The sequence below is a fragment of the Gymnoscopelus microlampas genome (genome assembly GCF_963454915.1).
Source record: "Gymnoscopelus microlampas genome assembly, chromosome: 6".
NCBI lineage: Eukaryota > Metazoa > Chordata > Actinopteri > Myctophiformes > Myctophidae > Gymnoscopelus > Gymnoscopelus microlampas.
Genome location: NC_139943.1, coordinates 5,754,298 through 5,776,546, shown reverse-complemented (window position 1 = coordinate 5,776,546; position 22,249 = coordinate 5,754,298). Strand labels below are relative to the sequence as shown.

The 22,249-nt window shown below is 41.3% G+C and overlaps 1 protein-coding gene across 1 annotated transcript; it reads right to left on the bottom strand.

Moving 5' to 3' along the window:
- Nucleotides 1-10,896: 10,896 nt before the first annotated feature.
- LOC311047967 (uncharacterized protein) lies at nt 10,897-20,704 on the bottom strand (the record flags this gene model as incomplete). The annotated part of the gene is made up of 6 exons (XM_084060918.1): nt 20,366-20,704; nt 19,059-19,142; nt 13,785-13,973; nt 13,435-13,497; nt 12,055-12,174; nt 10,897-11,177 (listed from the first exon to the last, which is right to left on the bottom strand). Exons 1-6 carry the CDS (start codon nt 20,556-20,558, stop codon nt 10,897-10,899), a joined length of 930 nt encoding a protein of 309 aa, XP_083917044.1. The 5' UTR covers nt 20,559-20,704.
- Between the last annotated feature and the right edge of the window lie 1,545 nt (nt 20,705-22,249).

Here is a 22,249-nt window from a genome sequence, read left to right as displayed (position 1 = left end):
CTAGTTACTTTGAAGATTTTGAATATTATTACAAAACCTACATTAACCACTTCAAATAGACTTCGGCTATTTAAAAAAATATGTTTTATACATGACGATTAATGCATATTCTGCATAATGAGTACTCTTAAGTATATTCTGATGCCAATCATTTTGTACTTTTACTCCCGTCAATTTTTAGCACCGAACATTTACTTGTAACAGACTATTTCTACCTTGTGGTATTGATACTTTTACTTAAGTGAAAAATCCCCCCCCCCCGTTCACAGGCCAGAGGTGCCAGAACCCTTGGCCCGCAGCACCAGGGGGCATAAGACGTGTGTCTTTTGTCCAGTACTGTGGGACGGGGCATCGCCACCCCACGGTGGAACCACATGAAGACACGGGGCAAAAGCCTGATGGGATTAGACCTTATAGAGGTCTAGGCAGACCGGGGTATAGGGGTCAAAATGGTGACCTTTCTGATTATCAGTGGGCCTCTCTTCTCTACCCACTCATCTACAGCAGGTTATAATGCATTATAAGTGTTTATGATGCACTATGTAGACATGGGCTTCATAGAAACTCATGCCAACTAAATTAACCCATTAAAACCTGAGGCGATTCTTTAAAATGTTTTCTAAATCCTAACAGGTTTTTGAAAAAAAAACTGTTCAAGATTTTTCAAAAGTATCAGATCTACAAGCTCATGAAATAATAAATAAATGTGTCATGAAAGCCATGAAAGAAGTGCATCATGATCATCTCTGCTGTCACTACATCATCTATACCTTCCTCCTCCTGTCTCTCAGATTCATGTGGTTCACATTGCTCTGTAATACACACAGTGTGATTCATTCATTCATTCATTGTGTCACTTATGTTTGTATCATAACTTCAAGTCAATGAAAGGTTGTAATTTGATACAGTAAGTGTGAGGTTTTTAGTGTGAGTCCTGAGTCCTCTGAGGACAGTATGTATGGTGTGAGAGTTCCAACATGTGCTTCATGATAAGAGATGCCAGGCTGAATGTCCCTAACCCTCTGAACAGACCCTAACCCTCTGAACAGACCCTAACCCTCTGAACAGACCCTAACCCTCTGATCAGACCCTAACCCTCTGAACAGACCCTAACCCTCTGAACAGACCCTAACCCTCTGAACAGACCCTAACCCTCTGAACAGACCCTAACCCTCTGAACAGACCCTAACCCTCTGAACAGACCCTAACCCTCTGAACAGAGTGCTGAGAATAGATTCAATGTGATCAGGTGTTGTTTTTATGCTGTGATAACTAAGTGAACGAGTGTTCAGCCTTCAGACGTTCAGATAAAGACGATGATCTCTAAACTATATGATCTCTAACTAATGTCAGAGAAGTTATTTCTTTTTTATTTCATGTGAACACACACACACACACACACACACACACACACACACACACACACACACACACACACACACACACACACACACACACACACACACACACACACACACACACACACACACACACACACACAGTTTGTTTGATCAGGTGATCAAATAGTCAGTTCCTTTCCACTTCAAATGCACTTCACTTCTCTTACTGTACTTTACTGTATGTCATACCAGAGCTTGTAGATCTGCTACTTTTGCTGCTTTTGAATTTGAATCCTGAACAGAGACAGTTTTCTTTTAAACTTACTTCCTAGAAATGTATTGAAACTCATCTAGACTCATTTCCCCTCTTCTTCTTTTTTTAGTTTTAAGGGGGGGGATACTGATTATCAGTGACAGCACATGTTTGCACATCAATCACAGTACAAAGCCCAATGTTTGATCAACAACAATATTAATAAATGCGACAAAAATGATTTACAGTTACCTGTATTAGAAATTTAAAGAGCCTGTGTATGATGCAAATCACAGCAGCTAGACGATCAATGACACACGCACACATTTTAACACAAAAAGGTCCAATAAGCCTCAGTTACAAACGTTTTCACAACACTAATAGAATACAAAATACAATAAAATGCACATGGATAATATCCAACAGGCCTGCCGCTCTGCACGGCGGCAGCAGCAATAAACAATAATTAACAGGTTAATAATAATGCATGTCTTACCTATTTGAAGACTCCAAAGGTAGATTTCCTCTCTAGTGTGTTGTTGGGCATAATGACAACAAGCTGCAGACCACCTCATCACCACCAAACAAGGACTGGAACAGCGACTTGAGCTATGACTCCCCTATCACCACTGAGACGGGGACAACCCGCTGTTTCGCCTGCCCGCAGTTCCGACACCCCGTCAGTCCGACCAGAGCCCAGATGCTGGGGCGCCCTGAGCCCCAGCCTGGATACCCACCTCCGGGGGACACCCGGCACACCAGGTGGTCCTGTGGACCCACTCTTAAGCACCCCGCAGCGTTCATTAAGTTAAGAGACACCCCGCGGCCCAGGGACCACGGGAACCTGGTGATAAAAACTCCACGGCGCGCCTATAAGCCTAATCAGCCTCCTGCTGTCGCCTTCCTTGATATTAACCCCCAACATACCACCGCATACAGTTCTGCTGCGCTGGCCACCACTGATTGGTAGAACATGTGTTTGTAGCAGAGTCCTACAAACACCAAAGGAGCTGAGCCTCTTCAGAAAGTAAAGCCGGCTCTGGCCCTGCTTCTAAAGGACATCTGTGTTCCCTGTCCAGTCCAGTTTATTGACCAATTGCACGGCCAGATACTCGTAGCTCTGGACCACCTCCACATCCAAATCCTCTCCCTCCATGGAAACAGGAGACAAGGGGGGAGCCCCCTTCTGCCTAAAATCCACCACCATCTCCTTTGTTTTGGCAATGTTGAGTTACAGGTGGTTCTGTTTACACCACTGAACCAAGCTGTTAAGGGCCGTTCACACTGAGCAGTGAGCTCTATAACTATAGCTATAGAAATATGGTTTTAAAAATCCTTCTAAGTCAAGACAACAACAACTATAAAAACAATACCATGGTGAATGATATAGTTATTGTTATAGTTGTATTGTTTTGATTGACCAACCATGTGGTCCTTTAACCCATTCAATCCGGGAACGCATCTGTGTCACTTTCGATTTCTTTGGCTATTCAAAAATAACAGATATACAATACAATCGCTATGAGGTTGTAGATCTGCTATTTTTGCAAAATCGTGAACATTTGCGCAAATCTTTGAATATATATTCTACAAATGTCTCCTAAATCCTAAAAAAAAACTTATGTTGCTATATCAGTGGTGCTCCAACTTTTCCATGTGAAGGACCCCCAAAATGATATGTATTTGGCTGAGGACCCCATCTCTAAATATGTTGTTCCAGGGACCCCCAGAAGCACAGATCGGACTTAAAAATGTTGTCTTTAAACATATATTCAAAGATTTGCACAAACAAGATTTGCACAAAAAATAGCAGATCTACAAGCTCATAGCGCGGCACCGAGTGCCGCGCTATGAGCTTGTAGATCTGCTATTTTTGAATAGCCAAAGAAATCTAAAATGACACAGATGCGTTCCCGGTCTTAAAGGGTTAAGAGTCTCGCTCTAACTAAGGGAGGTGAGTGATGATTTGAAGTTTATAATTTACAGCAGCAACAGTCATGACAAACGCACACGTTTCAGCTACTCAGGCAGCAGGCCCTCATCAGTGTTTACGTGTCCGTTTGTCATCATGACTCATGACTGCTGCTGGTGCTGTAAAATTAAACAATTGAATCATCAGCACATCTTATATGTGCGGACTGTTTCTATTGACTCCAACAAGTAACATTCTGGATAAATAATAATAACTAGAAAAGTGTGGTCCTCGGAGCACAGGTCTCCACCAGGGCAGGTTGCCTACCCATGGGGCCTGCAAACTTTGGTAGGCAGTCATAGCCAATTGGAATGGGATCTGAACAATCTTGACACATACATCTTGATCACATGACCCCAGAGATAATGTGTACCGATGTGTGCAAGTTTTGGACAAAATCTGTAGGAGTCTGTAGTAACAAAAAGTGTGTTTTGAAGAAAACGCACAATGACAGACAATGTCATCTGGCACAAACAGAGCCTATAGGTTGCGTCATGATGGGCTGTTGTAGCGACACCATGAGGAGATTTGAAAAAATTGAAAGATGGAGTTTCCGCCTTGGCCAAGTGGGAATGTGTCTGCAAAGTTTCAGAAGTTCTTTGCTCACATTGAAGCCATCATGGGGACAGAGCTCTTGTTTTCTAGGGAACCTGCAGTGACTGTGGATGAACACTAGGGTGGCATTACATCTCTGAGGCTTTCACTCCCACCAGCTTTTCACCTCCATTTTACTGTCAGAAGCCAACGTATCCTAATATAAATGGGAAGCAAATACGAGGCCGAGCACCTGCATCATAACAGGAATGAGCTGGAACCCAGCTTCACCACCTCCCCCTGCAGTTAAAAACCCACAAACAAACACTTTCACCCTATCTTCTCCACTCTGCTTACATTCAATGCATATTCAACAGGTTACAAATCAGACGATGTCACTAGAAAACATTATCATGTCAACCAGAAATAATGTACGGTGAACCAAAAAGAGGGTTGGACAAAGTTTAGATGAGCCCCCAATTCATGTTAGGACCCAGCCTAGGGGTCACCAGGTGTATCTAGGATCTAGGAAAGATCTATCCTAATATAAACTAACAAAAACAGAGAGCAAGCTAATAACAAAAAGAGAGGTCACCCACCCCTACACACCCAAGGCATTACATTATCGAGGACTTTAAACCATTGTAATGCTAAAAACAGAACAGAGTGCTGGTGTTTGGAGGCTGGCTAGGAGGAAGACATCTGAACACTAGAGACAGCTATGTTTATAGAGGAGTCCACCACACAGGAGCCAATCACCAGCCAGCTTTATAGAGTAGTCCACCACACAGGAGCCAATCACCAGCCTGGTTCCACCTGACAGTTAACCACTCACACTCAGACACCACTCAGTCACCATTCACACCAGCTGGTACTCAATCAGTCACTCATCACTACTCAAGCTCACTCTCACATACACACACACACACACACACACACACACACACACACACACACACACACACACACACACACATAGGATAGAGCAGGAAACCACTGAAGATGTTGTTGTTGTCTGAGTTATCACAGAGCATGTAGGAAGCAGGTAAACGCATGTAAACTCTGTCTCCCTGCTCCAGCTCTAGGATCATTCCATTAGATACATATTCCCAACCCCCATGACTATTCCATGCATGGTTATAAATGAGACTCTGTTCATTTTTATATATTGTGATAAACACATATGTTGATGATGTAGTGTCAGCTGCAGTAAATCTGAAGTGATAAACTCCTTTCACAGGTGCTGAAAAGATACCTGTGCACGCACACGCGCACACACACACACACACACACACACACACACACACACCAATGAGGAGAGAAAGACACATGCAGGGCAAGACACCACACAGGGAAATACACTTAAGACCCCTAGGGGTCATAACATTAAAACATTTGTTTAGCTAAATCTGTCTCATGGTGGCGCTATAACTGGCTGATTTGAAAAGACAATTGGCTGGAGATTCTTCCTAGGCCGACTGATTCTGTCCTAAACTGCATGTCAACAGATCTGTCTGTCTGTCTGTCTGTCTGTCTGTATCAGCATGTATTGCAAGGCCCACTTGCAATACCCTGACAACCCACCAGAGGCCCCCAGCCTACAGGTTGAGAACCAGTGATCTAGTGCACCTGTAACTTTGTACAGTAGCTACTAAATGGATCAGAAAAACTGTTCTAAGACATCAGATGGTTAGTTTAGGAAAAAGCAGAAAGAACAAGAGGAGAAACGGCTAAAAGATAAAGTCACGCACTCTTGACGACCTTGCAGGCTTATGCAAACGTTAAAATGTATTTTAGATAGCATGTTATGTAGAGAGATGCCAGGTTCATTTGTTGACCTGGCATCCTACAGTTTATACAGATTATTTATTATTTTATGTGATACTGTTTAGACTGCATGATAGGTTCTTCGTTTATACATAATAGTCCTAGATTACTATTTCTATGCATTTGATGTATTACCTTGTGTTTACCTTCATTACTTAATCACTCTGGATTAAGAGCGTCTGCTAAATGCTTAAATTGTATACCTCTCATTCTCTCTGTTTCCTCTCCAGAGGCAGGTTCTGCTTGGGTTGCCACCTGGCCTGAGTTTGTTAGGCCTCGCCCTTTTTGTTTAGGTTGCCTTACACTGTTTTATACATCTCTCACTCACTCACTCACTCACACACACACACACACACACACACACACACACACACACACACACACACACACACACACACACACACACACACACACACACACACACACACACACACACACACACACACACACACACACACACACACGTGCAGAGACCACTTGGAGGGTCTGTGTGTGCCGATTTTTGGGGGGAACTATCTGGGGGTCCCTCGTGCCATGTCACACCAGAAATGTAATACATACTGTACAATGAACTATCTGGGGGTCCCTCGTGCCATGTCACACCATAAATGTAACACATACAATGAACTATCTGGGGGTCCCTCTGGCATGTCACACCATAAATGTAACACATACAATGAACTATCTGGGGGTCCCTCTGGCATGTCACACCACAAATGTAACACATACAATGAAGTATCTGGGGGTCCCTCGTGCCATGTCACACCAGAAATGTAATACATAAAATGAACAAAACCTGAAGTGTAAAAGCAACAATTTATTCATCTCAAGATTTCAAGATGTTTTGCAGCTGCAAGATTAATGAGGTGGGAGGGGCATTATGACATCATCACTGTGTACTGTAGGTGAAAAGTGAAACTAAAAGTGACTGATGGCAGCCAGCTCATTTTAATAAAAATATCATTACAAATAATAATTATGATAGTGAAATTATTTGTCAAATGTTCTTCTTGATATGGGCAGCCCCCCCATCCCCGCCTAGTTGATTTTATACATCTGAACTAAAGTGGACAACGGAGCCCTCTTGAGGACAAAATAAGAAATGTCATTAAAAATAAATAACATCAAAAACAAGAATGATCAGCAGGCCTTCATCCAGCTATTTAACCTTTTTAGAACTATCATATATTCCCATATGGTCTCAGAGATGTGATTTATATTCATTAGAATGCTTTCTGAGGTCAGCATTTAATTTCAATAATCTCAGTTCATATTATGTGAATGAGCACATATTTATTCCCTAAAGTCTACAATAGTGCAAATGAAAACTCTCTCAAAAATCTTGTAATTATTGATAGTCAATAAAACATGGACTGATGCACTTGGACACATCATCAGTGTTGTTACCTGGAGTCACTGGGTGTTTGGGGTCTTGCAACAGACACCCTCCTCCAGGCGACCCGACCGAGGCTGATCAGACCCCTGCCTGTGTCCCAGTGGCATGCTACTGCCCCCTACTGTCTCTTGAGGGTAGTTAAGAGACAGTGCTAATTAGGGGGTTAGGGTTAGCCTTAGACCGACGACGCAGATCCATGCATGCTGCATTTACAACCTGCAACATCCATGGATCCACGCAATCGGTCCGACCAATGCCAGGCCAGGAAAGTTGAGATGTTGCAGCTGTTGGCGACACTAGGAGGCTCTAGGCACTGTGGTTTGGCTCCAGGCCTGGCTCCTCCCTCGTCTGACCAGAAATGGAGACTTTCCTGTGCGTTGCGTCGCTGTTGCTGTTGGGCTCAAACATCTCACTGTGATGGATTAAACCCTCCCTGCAGGTTTCACCTGATATAAATAACCAGCCTGATCTCACACAATTTACTATATATATTGCACGGACCCAGTGCACATTATGCAGAGCAGTCCCCACAACAACATGTACGATTCTGTGCCTATCGGTACATAACTCAAACGGCGCTGAGTAGGCTCAAGGGAACGTCGCAACGTTCGGGACGGCAGCTTGTTGGCTTTAGCTCACTCAGTGGTCCCTCACGTGGCTCCAGTTCCCTTGAGACTGCGCGCCTCCTAAATGGTTTAGTCAATGGGGGAGATGTGAGGCGACTATGCACGGATTTTGGGGTTTTCCAGTTGTCTATGCACGGAATGACACTCCGTGCAATGTTTACTCGTGTGAGATCGGGTTGGAATAAGAGTAGTTAATTGTTTTGATAAAGCTATTTTCAGTACTGATTCTACTGGAGCCACAAACAGCCTCCTATTGAGGTCATCATCTCCTCATGCTGTACAAGGCTTTACAGGACTTTAAGTGCTCTCTAGATCCCACTAAATCTACATGGATTTAGTCGACTAAAGTTTGGCAGGCCTTGATTAACGGAGTAATGGCTGATAGATACCGAAAATAGCCGACGCGTTGTGACTTGTGAGCTTGTAGATCGGCTATTTTCGGAAGCATTAAATGACTTGTCATAGTTCTACTGGATCTATTGTCCACTAGTCCTCTAACATTTTAATCTTCATTTTATTTATTTTTGATGAAACTGTCAGTATATTTAGTAATAGTTTTATTCATCATAGATTACTGTTTATTTAGTTGCTGGGGTAAATATTCTATCATATGAGACAATGTTAATAACTTATTCTTTAATAATCTACATATTATTAATATTCTACCATATGAGACAATGTTACCTAAATGATTCTTTGATAATCTGATATTGATACTTTTACTTAGGTAAAAAAAAAAAGTCAGTACTTTTTTTTACCACTGCACAAATCCAATGTTAACCAACAGGCAAACTGGTTGGAAGAAATGTTGTCTTTTTCAGAAAGACAAAAATAATTTGCCCCAGTGTCACCTCCAACCCATCATGTTCCTCAACATGATGTCTATGTGACGGTGGCCAGGTTGTCACATGTGACTTGCCACTTCTTTCTAGAATGCTGGCACTCTTTACTCTTTCTCAATAAATAAATAAATAACAATACACATTAAACTCACAATAATAAAATATCAGTTGCACAATAAAGTGCAGGGTGCGTAATTACTGTGAGAATAATAATGATTGTCAAATACTGCAAGACTACGCCACCCTTTTGTTTAAGAGGTAGGGTCCTCTGTAAAACTTTCTTAGGCTATTCACAGGTTCGAGTTTACCCAGGTAAGTATAACACTTTTGAATGAGAACAACACTTTATAAAATATCCCTCGGAGAAAACTGGACGGAAACAGGTTTGTATAAAAAGGTAATTAATTTTATTGTCCTAATACAACGGCATCTATAAGCCATAAAACAATGAAAAGCATAAACAAAAATATAACACTAAACACTAAAACCCTCAACCTCCTATGGCGCCCGCTAACTAACTAAAATACACAATCACAGGAACTCAACAACAAGGCTTAAAACACAGGGCTTGTGCAAATTTAGCAAATAAATATAAATCTAGCATAAAGTGCCTACTTCTACTGAACCAGTAAAGTGACAGGTGCTGATTTAAAGTGCTAAATACTCATCACGGTTTGAATGCAAAAGGTGGGGAATGTCCTTATATGGGTGTAATGGATCGGGGGTTTAGGCCAGGAATCTCTGCCTCTTCAGTTCTTCGTATGCGCTGCCTGCAATTATAGAAACTAGAACCAGTTCATCTGTTCAATGTAACTTCACATGGGAGGTTTAGGACCGTGGTTTTATAAAGGTAACGTTGCATAGGAAGGTACTTACACGCACACCAGACTTAACGTCTGGCTATGAGTGTGTAGAGCGCGCAACGTTATCGCCACTGGCCGTCTCCTCTGCTCCTTGGTTCGGTTCGTCTCCTTTTCCTCCCCGTCGCTCTCGTCTACCGCTGCGGCTTCTTGTCACTGGAAGCGGGCACGTCTCAGCTCACCGTCCGCTGCTTGTGGCTTGGTGCGTCTCGCTGTATCCTTGTTCTCCACCTTTGCTCCGTGGCTCTCCTATACCTGTGCACAACCTGCTCCCTCGGCTGTCACCTTCACACTGCCCTGTGTGCCTGTCTCTCTGCCGTCCAAATGCCCGCGCCCACTTTTGAACAGTGTGGACCACATCCTATCCTACTCCCATTCGCTCTGCCAACAGCGTGACCTGGGGACATTGGCTGGCTGGAGTCACACGGTCAAAGTCATGCAGCCTATCATGGGGTTCATTGTCAAGTGTCTCAGGGACCGTGGGGAAATATATTGCCAGGTTAAAACGTTCAGTGAGAGATTACATAGGATACATTTAAGATGATGGTTATTTTCAGTGCATTATACAGGTTTTTACGCATCAATAAAATAGTACAAAATGTATTTTCATCACTGGTTTTTGACCCTGTCACATCTACACCATGCTGGACACCAATGTTTCCACTCGTTCATGAGATCAATCAAATGCCAATGATCCTGGACCACCACCATGAAGGTGGTGGTATAGACCAGTAGCTCTCAAACCTTTTTCAGGTCAAGGACCCCCAAAATGATACGTATTTGTCCGGACCCCCATCTCAAAATATTTTTTTCCAGGGACCCCCAGAAGCAAAAAAATTTGAGTAAAACATTTTCAAAAATAGCAGATTTACAAGCTCATAGCGCGGCACTCGGTGCCGCGCTATGAGCTTGTAGATCTGCTATTTTTGAATAGCCAACGTATAAAAGGTTAAAGTGGTTAATGTTATTGTGATGCTTTATTAACACATTTTGCCAGTTCTTTTCATGAATATTCTGTGATACACATGAACGTTATTTTCTCATACACTGCATGTGCCATATTATATATGGACAAAAACACGTCATCACTGGTCTTCTACATGTATTATAGTCTTACAAATAATCAGTAAAACATACAAGAAGACAAACATACATGCTTTTGAATATTGTGTTTATTGACAGAATGCATAAGAACATTATGTGGGCCAACAAACACTCATCTCTTTAATGTAACAGTGTAGCAGTGTTACATAGGATAGAGCAGGAAACCACTGAAGATGTTCTGGTTGTTTGAGTCATCATAGAGCTGCCCACCAGGTAAACGCATGTAAACTCTGTCTCCCTGCTCCAGCTCTAGGATCATTCCATTAGATACATATTGCCAACCCCCACTATTGTATCCATGGTTATAAATGAGACTCTGCTCATTTTTATACATCCGGATATACACATATGTTAATGATGAATCATAGCGGGCTGCAGTAAATCTGAAGTGATAAACTCCTTTCACAGGTCCTGTAAAGATACCTGCACGCACATGCGCGCGCACACACACACACACACACACACACACACACACACACACACACACACACACACACACACACACATTGTGGGAAACAAGATGGTGGTTTTCACTTCTAAAACAGTGGTTCTCAAAGTAGGGGTCCCAGGACCCCCAAGGGTCCTAGAGGGGGTTCCAGGGTCCCCAGTAAAATGTGTTAATATAGCATCAAAATCAGTTTAACTACTTTAACTTTATTTTATAATTAGACTTTTAGAAATAGCAAATCTACAAGTCCCCTACAAGTACCTGTCCCCGACTAAGGATTTGTTTAGTCGAATCTAATTGGCGACTAACTGCCAATAGTCGACTGGTGTGGTGAGGCATGTTGTGAGCTTGTAGATCTGATATTTCAAAACATTGTGATTAATTTGGAATAATCTTCAGATGGGGGTCCACGGTCAGTTTGGAGGTCCTTGACATGTACATGCTTGAGAACCACTGATTTATATCATTGTTAATTAATGATATAAATCATTATTATCATTGTTAATGAAAACCAATGACATTAAAGGAGAAGTTCACCCAAAAATTACTTATTTTCTATCAATTGCACACCCTATGAAGCCTTGAATTCATGGATTTATTTTTGTTTTTGTGGCATTCCTGAGCCAATAATTTGATGACCGGGTGTATTTCCGGTAGGAGACGGGAATCATTTTTTGGGTGAACTACTCCTTTAAACTTATCTCATCTTATCCTGTCTATTGGTTTAAATAGGAAACAGACCGTGAAGATGTATGTACATTACTGTAATATTCATGTAATGTCTGATAGATGTAAGTTGAGGAAACTAATTGATTCTATAAAGTTAATTAACATGAATTAATCATAACATACCTGTAGTTGTATTGTAGGCGTTGCCGATGTTAGTGAAGACCTTCTTGTAGACCAGAGTGGTTTCAACATCTGGTCCAACATCATTACTCAACCCAACAGAGAAGGCCACCTTTGGTTGGTCTGTCAACACAGGAGCATTATCACATTATTTATATTGTTATATATTGTTATAAAAGCATATATTATGTATATGATTATAAAGTTGTTGTCGGGCAGAAACCTTATATCTTTATAAAATGTTTTTAAAATGATAATAAACAAGAGCAGGACACCTGGTTCTGCCAGACCCAGAATGAAGTCAGACAGGTACAAAACATGCCCATGTATGGACGAAAGGGGGACAGACTTTTATGGCTGGGGCCTAAGGACAAAGTGACCATGCCCATGCATGGAGAAAACAGGTACAAAGCCTCATGTAAGCCAGCCCCCTGGGTCTGGCAAAAAGGAATGATTTTGGACATACTGTACAGCGACATATCGTTGTTGTCGGGCAGAAAACCTTGCATCTCCATATTTAGACTTTTTCTGTTTTTTTTTGTAGATTAATATCTTATTATTTCATCATACAAGAGTGTTGCACAAAACAGCGAAAATATCAGATCTACAAGCTCTTTGTAGATCTGATATTTTCACTATTTTAAATGTTTTTTTAAAATAATAATAATAAATGGTTTTGGACATAAAAGGTTTCCACCTGACAGAGACGATATATAAATACAAGAACCGTCATATGACCATATATAGCAGTGGCTATATATGGTCATATGACCATATATAGCAGTGGTTCATATGACCATATATAGCAGTGGTTCATATGACCATATATAGCAGTGGTTCTCAAACTTCATCGTGTCAAGGACCCCCAAAAAAGATTTATGTTAAAAACATTTTAGATATTTTTCAAAAATGTTGACAAATAGCAGATGTACAAGCTCACAGCGCTGCACAATGTGAACGTATGAATGGATAAAGTGGTTAAAATGATTGTGTATTAACTACTTTAGCTGGAGACCCCCTGGAACCCCCTCAAGGACCCCTGGGGTTCCCCGGACCCCAGTTTGAGAACCACTGATATATAGGACTATGTCCATATATAGGTCCACTATCTAAGGACTTTTGTTGTTGTTTTTGTTTTTACTTTTTAAGTTCAAAAATAAAATAAACATTCATTCATATATGGAGAACCGGTTGTCCAGAACCACCAATCCAACCCATATGACCATATATGGGCATACCCATATACACAGTATGGACATATACTGATGACATCAGGGATGTCCATATATGGGTATAAAAGGGACAGACAGAGGGCTACAACAGGTATTACATAACCAGGTGGGACAAAATTATACAACTTTTATATTTGATAAACATACTTACTGGACAGTTTCTGCACTTTGTCCTCAGTGACATTCAGCTTCGTTTCTACAGCGGAGAGCTGAGCTGAAATCAATAAAACATGAATATTAAATCAATACAACATGAATACTAAATGAATCAAACATGAATATTAAATCAATACAACACGGATATTAAATCAATATTACATTCATATTCAATCAAAATGCTCCTACGTGTGGATTATATGGATCAAACATACAGTAAATAACATGATGAAAACGAGATCAAATCTCTGAGCTCAACTGAATGAATTATAAGAGTAAAGTAAGACATTTTCAACACTGTCCTCTCATACATGCATTGACTGAACATCATTCTGGTCTAATTACCTTCACTTTCTGTCTTCAAGTTCTCCACCTGGTCTTCAGTGGTACTGAGTCTGGTCTGGATGCTCTGGATCTGGTCTTCACTGGTACTGAGTCTGGTCTGGGTGCTCTGGATCTGGTCTTCACTGGTACTGAGTCTGGTCTGGAGGACTTCAACCTGCTTCTGGCTGGTAGTTAATTCAGCAGCCATTTCTGGAAAACATATATTGGTGGGTGGTCTTACGGCCAATAGGGACGGGCTGTAATTTGCTGATGCCCTGCCCCCTCTGTGTTCCCATTGACTGGGGTTTAAACAGCCATAACTCCCATTCCCAGCATGCTTAAGGCCCCAAACTTGGTTGGTGCTCTTGTGCTGCGTTCACACCGGCGTGAAGCTGAACAATGAATTAGCTTATATTTTCAATGTTATCTCTATGCAAATTGGTGTTTTAAAATGTATCATGCGCGTTTAAAAGCGCAAATGGAAAAGCATGCTTTTTTTCTCCCTAGACCTCTGCTTTGAAGCTGCTTTTTTACGCCTTTCGAGGCGTAGGCGTTTTAAAGCTCAATTCTAGCCAATCAGAGCACAGCATGATCTGAGTGGGCGGGGACTAGCTCATTCAGCCAAAAAGAATGTCAGCCCTCGGAGCCGAGTTCCGCAAGCATCACTGAAGTGCCAATAATGTAGGAAAAGCACATGCACCCTCGCGTGTAATATTGCGATTATACAACAGTTACCAACAAAACACATCCAAATGTATTCATATTGTGGGGCAATTCATAATAAAAATGTTTCGCTATTATCCCTGTAGTTTCCCTGTAAAGAGAAGAGTTCATTTGACTGAGACATTAAATAGTCCCTGTAGCAGCGCTCTGAGGCACCGTCTCATCAACACAGCTGATTCCAGTAGGCTATATGCTCCGTCGTACGACCGTGTCACGTGGCCAAAATAACTGATCTACAAGCTGACAACACGTCGCGATGGCGACGCGTTAAGTGATTTATTAATGTGATTAGGCCCGTGCTATCATGCTGGTTTGAAGCACGGCTAGATAGCTATTTCAACCAATCAGATTGCTTGGTCGGAACTACCTGTTGTATAATTAATAATAACCTTTATCACCGAGAAGGCGACAAATCACAACAGATCACTCTGACCTGCTCTCGGCGAGCAAGTGGAGATCTCTCCCCGCCGCAGCACGGCGTGTGTGTGTGTGTGTGTGTGTGTGTGTGTGTGTGTGTGTGTGTCAGTGGTGGGAAAAGTAGGCTACTAAATGTTTTTACTTAAGTAAAAGCATCAATACTGCAATATAGAAACACTCAAGTAAACATCTGGTAATACAAATTTACTTGAGTAAAAGTACAAAAGTATTGGCATCACAATGTACTTAAAGTACCAAAAGTAAAAGTACTCATTATGCGGTCGTCTGATCCGCTGATGATCCATGTTGTCGCTTTGATTGATTGAATATTTTATTAGGCAAAAAATGTAAACATAAATGCATACATTTAAAATACTTTGTCTAACAGGTCCGTTCATGAAAGTCCTTGCGGTCTTGTTTCCAATGAGGGCCTTGCTATGACATGAGTCTTAAAGGGTAAGACCACTTTGGTAGAGGTTTGGGTTGTGTAGTTACCTTGCCATGCTGTGACTCCAAAGGTGGGCAAGAAATTTAAAAAAAAATGCTCCATTGATTAGAAATTGATAATTCAAAATATGCTCCTCATTGACTTACATTGTATGGTAAAACAGCTCTCAAAGTGACTCTTTTAGCACATAAATGAACCCAAACATAGCTGATTCAGAAAATATAGAGCATCACCAAACCCAGTAATAAAAATGTCAACTTCCTGTTGATTTTACTATTTGAAGACCAGGGTTTCTACTATTAAAAATGGCAAAATCAACAGGAAGTTGACATTTTTATTTAAAAAAAAAAAGCTGTACTGGGTTTGGTGATGTTCTATATTGTCTGAATCAACTTTGTTTGCGTTCGTTTATGTGCTAAAAGAGTGACTTTGAGAGCTGTTTTACCGTACAATGTAAGTCAATGAGGAGCATATTTTGAATTATCAATTTCTAATCAATGGAGCAATTATTTTTTATTTCTTGCCCACCTTTGGAGTTACATCATGGCAAGGTAACTACACAACCCAAACCTCTACCAAAGTGGTCTTGCCCTTTAAAACCCTTTTATTTATACCATATGTTGCCCACGAAAAGTAGTAGTTTTGTAAGGGAATCATTTCAATTGGTTTGTTGCGTTCAGATATCGAATCGCTTCATCTCATTGCAAAAGTTGAAAGATAGATGGATAGATCACATAGATTAGAATATAGGCCTATGCATATGATAGATAGATAGATAGATAGATAGATAGATAGATAGATAGATAGATAGATAGATAGATAGATAGATAGATAGATAGATAGATAGATAGATATCAGGGATTCCGTTAGCCTGTATTTACCGGCCATTGACCAGTAAAGGTTTTAATTGGCCGGTAATTATAAACACCACCGGCCACCGTGGCCGGTTGGGAAAATGGTGTTATTAGACTATTTTATCATTTAAGCCTATTATTAATATTATTATTTGAATAAAGTAGTTGGCTACAAACAACCATTAAAATCATAATCATTTAAAGTTTTTATCATGATCTGACTGTGGTTTAATTCCCGACAGCCTGCTCTGCTGCTGCTGCGCACTGCAGTAGTAGATTTGCCTATTCGTTGTACGATGGTGTCGCGCATTGAAAATATGAGAGAGCTACAAGCTCACAGCACGTTGCAACGCGCCGCGTTGTGAGCTTGTATGTCTGCTATTTTTGATACGCCACAAAACAGCTGATAGACACAGCTGTGTCTCCTCCTCATCAGCCAGCGCAGTGGCGTGCACAGACATTTTGAGGGGCAGGTGCTCAAGTAAATCATACTTTTTCTTGTTTACTTGGTCTGCTCTTTTTTCCCTCTACACCTATACCTCTTTGCCAAAAATAGCCGATCTACAAGCAAGCTTGTAGAGCTTGTGAGCTTGTAGATCTGCTATTTTTGGCTAAAGTTCTCCTCAGAAAAGGGATGCTAGGTTTCGAGTGGTTATGGTAAAAAGATAAATCATATCACATAAAGATTTGGCGGCCCCCCTGTAGTAACTCTGAGGACCCACAAGGGGTCTCGGACCCCCTGTTGAAGACCCCTGCTGTAAACTGGGGAAAAAGGGCACTTCTGGTCAAGAGGGCAAAGGGCAGGTGCTCTAGCACCACCTAGAGTCTATCTGTGCACGTCCCAGAGCCAGCGTGGTTCGCTCGTGTGTGTTGATAAACAGAACCGTGATTTTCCGAATCCGTGGTGCTAGAATCTGAACCACACCGGACCCAATTGTCGATAAAGGGACCCGAACACGTGTGGGTCGTGGATATTATGCAAGCACAGTGACTGTCTTTGCAGACGGATAAAGTGGTGAAAGTTGGGCGACGGACTTTCGCGCATGTTAAGGCTCTGCCGCAGCTCGCCCCAAAACACCCTCGCCCCCATTTTTCAGGCGGACCAGCCGTTCTTGTATTCTTGTATTTGTTTTACTGAGAAATAGGTTAAGGATTAGGTATAGTTTTACTGAGGTTAAGATTAGGAATAAGGTTAGGTTTAGGCATAGTTTACTGATATATTTAGGAATACCAGGCGAATACAGCCGGATTTTCCCCGGGGCGACTGTGTTTTGGGGCGAGCGGGCGGTATTCGTTGCGCAGCAGTTCACTCATGCCCCCTTTATTCATTTCATTTTTGGCAAGCGACATCTCTGAATGATATAGTAGATCATATAATTTAGTTATCTATAAAAACAGGAACAGATTGCATCTGTGATAAAGTGGAAAGAAGCGCAGGTCTAACGTAACGAGGTGTAATGATCAGTTGGGTGCATGTACAGTATGCAGTGCAAACGCGCATGTGACGTTAATTATAATATATGGCCGGTAAATGTATTCTTTGGCCGGTAAAATATAATCCTGCCGGCCATGGTGGCCGGCCCAAAAAATGCCTAGCGGAAACCCTGATATAGATAGATAGATAGATAGATAGATAGATAGATAGATAGATAGATAGATAGATAGATAGATAGATAGACAGACATATATATATATATATATATATATATATATATATACATATATACATATATACATATATATATATATATATATATATATATATATATATACATATATATATATATATATATATATATATATATATATATAGTATCAAAATCCACATAGTAACTAACTAAAGTTGTCAAATAATTGTAGTGGAGTATAAGTACAATATTTGCCTCTGGGATGTAGTGGAGTAGAATTAAAAGTATTGAAAATTGGAAATACTCCAGTAAAGTAAAAAATACCTCAAGTACTTAAGTAGGCTACAGTACTTGAGTATATGTAGTTACTTTAGCTCTGTCACTGTCCCCCTAAGCATTGAACGCCGACACACGCCCACAAAAACAAAATCTTAAAGTTTTTAATCTATCAGATGTACATCTATAGACAGACAACAAACTAAACAATATAATGGAGAACAGAAGTTTAAACACAGCTCCAGTCGCCCGCCCAGTGGTCGCGATGCGGTCGTGAGGAGATGCCGTTCCGTTTTCCCACTGGTGACTTGTAGATCTGCTATTTTCAAGCTGGTGCAGGCAGCAGGTTCTCTGGTGCTTTTTCCACACAGCATTCGCGAATTTATTTGAATGTTTTTAATAAGCAGCTGTGCATGTATTGAATATTGTTAAACTTGGGCAATTATAAAATTGATTAATAACCTTTGTCACACACCGAGTGTGTGTGATGATCACTCTAGGTCTAGGAGCTCTGAATTGGCATGTACATGCTGTCCTTCGACCCCTCTCCTCGGGCAAAGGAGAGGAGCACGGCATGTGTGCACACACACACACACACACACACACACACACACACACACACACACGTATATGTGCGGCAATGCTGTTAGGGCTAATAGTGTTTAGATAGTTCAGGTGAACTGACATGGTTTTAAAGAGGAAAAGGTAGGAAGCACTGTTTTTGTTCTGTTTTGGAAGAGATAGGTAACTCCTTCATGCCTCCTTTAGACTGTTCCAATAGGGATTAAGACGTGCAATTGGAATTATACTTCATTATACTTTTTTAAGTGTATTGACACTCATATAATATTATAAAATAACACAGATGACTAGTTTTAGATATTTTAGTTTTCTTTGTGTATCTGAGGACAACAGCAAAATGTAACAGCAAAATGTAGCGGTTTAATACCTGCATGCTGTCTCTTCAGTTCTTCGATTTGGTTTTCTTTTTCATCCAGCCTCGTTTCTACGGTGGACAGCTTGGCAAGGTGGGCTGAAATCAAGACAGTATTGGTATTAGATCAATCATGAATACTCATGCAGTTTTGTTTGAGTGGGGAAGCTTTACATATAAAGTAAATTATATTATCAAAACTATCAAAAATCAGTTTTCTGATTTCAAATTAATTTGTATTAATACTAAAACAAGTCATTTAAAAAATATAACAGAGAAACTTAGTTAAAGTTACAGATCCCCTAAACCCCTACGATGTGTTTTCCCACTTTAGACCAGGTAGATGTAAAGAAGTATAGTTAACTGTTAATAAGTGCACGATGAAGGATTTGGCTGGGGTTAAAAAAAAAAAAAAAGCCATAACTCCAGCCATAAGTTTGGACGCCACAGGACAACAAAAGATGACTTGAATTCGGACGCCACAGGACAACACAACATTACTTGAATTCGGACGCCACAGGACAACACAACATTACTTGAATTCGGACGCCACAGGACAGCAAAAGATGACTTGAATTCGGACGCCACAGGACAACACAACATTACTTGAATTCGGACGCCACAGGACAACACAACATTACTTGAATTCGGACGCCACAGGACAACACAACATTACTTGAATTCGGACGCCACAGGACAACACAACATTACTTGAATTCGGACGCCACAGGACAACACAACATTACTTGAATTCGGACGCCACAGGACAGCAAAAGATGACTTGAATTCTGACGCCACAGGACAACACAACATTACTTGAATTTGGACGCCACAGGACAGCAAAAGATGACTTGAATTCGGACGCCACAGGACAACAAAAGATTACTTGAATTTGGACGACACAAGACAACACAAGATGAACAAGAGAGAACCGCCTGACCACGTTGTCCCATGGCCCGTCACAATTATTACATCGTTGCCTAATCGCAATCATTTGAGATGATCACAATTATTTTGCATAATCGTCATAATCGTTTCCATGTTGAAAAATACAAACACTTTCCAAAATAGTGGAAATAGCTGGAATCTACAAGCTCACAACGCGTTGTGAGCTTGTAGATAGGCTCCCACAATAGACAATAGCCATAACTCCAGCCATAACTTCATCGACACACTCTCTGAGGGGTGTGGAGTTTAATGGTGCGACCCGGAAGTGGATCTGTTCACATCCCGTTTTAGCCTCTAAACCATGATGCTAACCTGCATGGAGCCTCTAAACCATGATGCTAACCTGCATGGAGCCTCTAAACCATGATGCTAACCTGCATTTTCTCCTTCCATCATTTTCAGCTTCTGACTCTGCTCCGCCACGAAGACCCTCAGGTGCTGTGTCATGTCTCTCAGTCCTTTAACTTCCCTCCAGACGTCATCAGGGGAGGGGGTCTCGCTGCCTGCCTGAGCCCCAGCCTCACACACACACAACAGTACAACAAGCAAAGCTTGACCGCCCTTCATTCTGAAACCAAAGTCTCTGTGGATTGACTCTGTGTCTCTCTGCTCAATTTATACATTGTTTCTGCTATGTTGACTTGTTCTGATTGGACGCCAGTAGGGCAGTATGTTTACAACCAACACTGATTGGTTCAGGAGGATGTTTTGGGTGATGTTGTGTTGCTTCAAACGGACACATAGTGTTTGTTGTTGTCATGTTGCTATAGTGATGAAATGAGACGGGAACACAGTCAAATATTGAGCAAACATTTACTGGAATTGTTTCCATTCGGTCACCTCCGGACGTTTCACCGCTATTTCAAACTGTTTTCGTCACACACACACACACACACACACACACACACACACACACACACACACACACACACACACACACACACACACACACACACACACACACACACACACACACACACACACACACACACACACACACACACACACAATTTGCATATGTGGTTAAACTAATGGATCAATTCCAATCATTTTAAACTAACCCTTCAATTTGTGCTCCAAATGATGTGAAAAACAAACACACATATGAACCCAAGCACGCCTATTCTGGAAATGTCATAACATTTCGTTAATCTTGCAGCTGCATTGCAAACAGCTTGAGACAAACATGCACTCAGCAAACATGGTAAGTTCCCTCCCCCATCAATAGATTGTTGCTTTTACACTTCAGGTTTTGTGCATTTTATGTATTACATTCCTGGTCTGAAATGGCACGAGGGACCCCCAGATAGTTCCTCCAAAGAATCTGCGCGCCCAGACTCTCCAGTGGTCTCCAGTGGTGCACAACCCTGTGTGTGTGTGTGTGTGTGTGTGTGTGTGTGTGTGTGTGTGTGTGTGTGTGTGTGTGTGTGTGTGTGTGTGTGTGTGTGTGTGTGTGTGTGTGTGTGTGTGTGTGCGTGCGTGCGTGCGTTTGTGCGTGTGATCTTTATATGAGTAAATTTACTTATTACTTTACACCACTGCAGTGCACATAGACAGACAGACAGACAAACAGACAAGTATAGTTATCACCTCAGTTATTTTAGAGAAATAATCTTAGTTTTAACCTATCAGCCTTTAACCATTGTTTCTATTGTGGTCATAATTCGACCAGAATAGAGACACTATTATATAACAAGGCCAATTATATAACTCACAACGTGTAACAATGCAACACATTGTGAGCTTGTAGATCAGCTATGTTGTCTATTTGCCATAGCATGAGGTAGGCTATATAGGGTTGAAGTAGTTCCGTTCACATTGTTGATGGTTAAAGTTTAGATCTTCATGTTGTGTCCATTGGGGTCTAGTTCAGTGGGTCTCAAAGTGGGGTCTCGGGACCCTCAGTGTTCCCTGAAGGGATTTTGAATGGACGCTTACAGGTCTGTTATGATAGATTAATTGAAAACACCCGTCCTTGGTTGTGCATGGTGACTGATATTGTCTAATACGTGTTTTTTCAATGACTTTTCTCAACGATTCCGGTTCCTTAACGGTTTTGCTCTTTTTTTGTCTTTACACCAAACATTTTCACCGTAAAATGCCAAATTTGTGAGCTTATAGATCTGCTATTTTCAGCCAATGTTCCCCCCAGAATAGGGATGCTAGGGTTCAATAAGAATTAAACAAAAGACAAACCTGTAGTAACTCTGAGGACCCCCTGGGTTCCCAGACCCCCTGTTGAAGACCCATGTACTAAA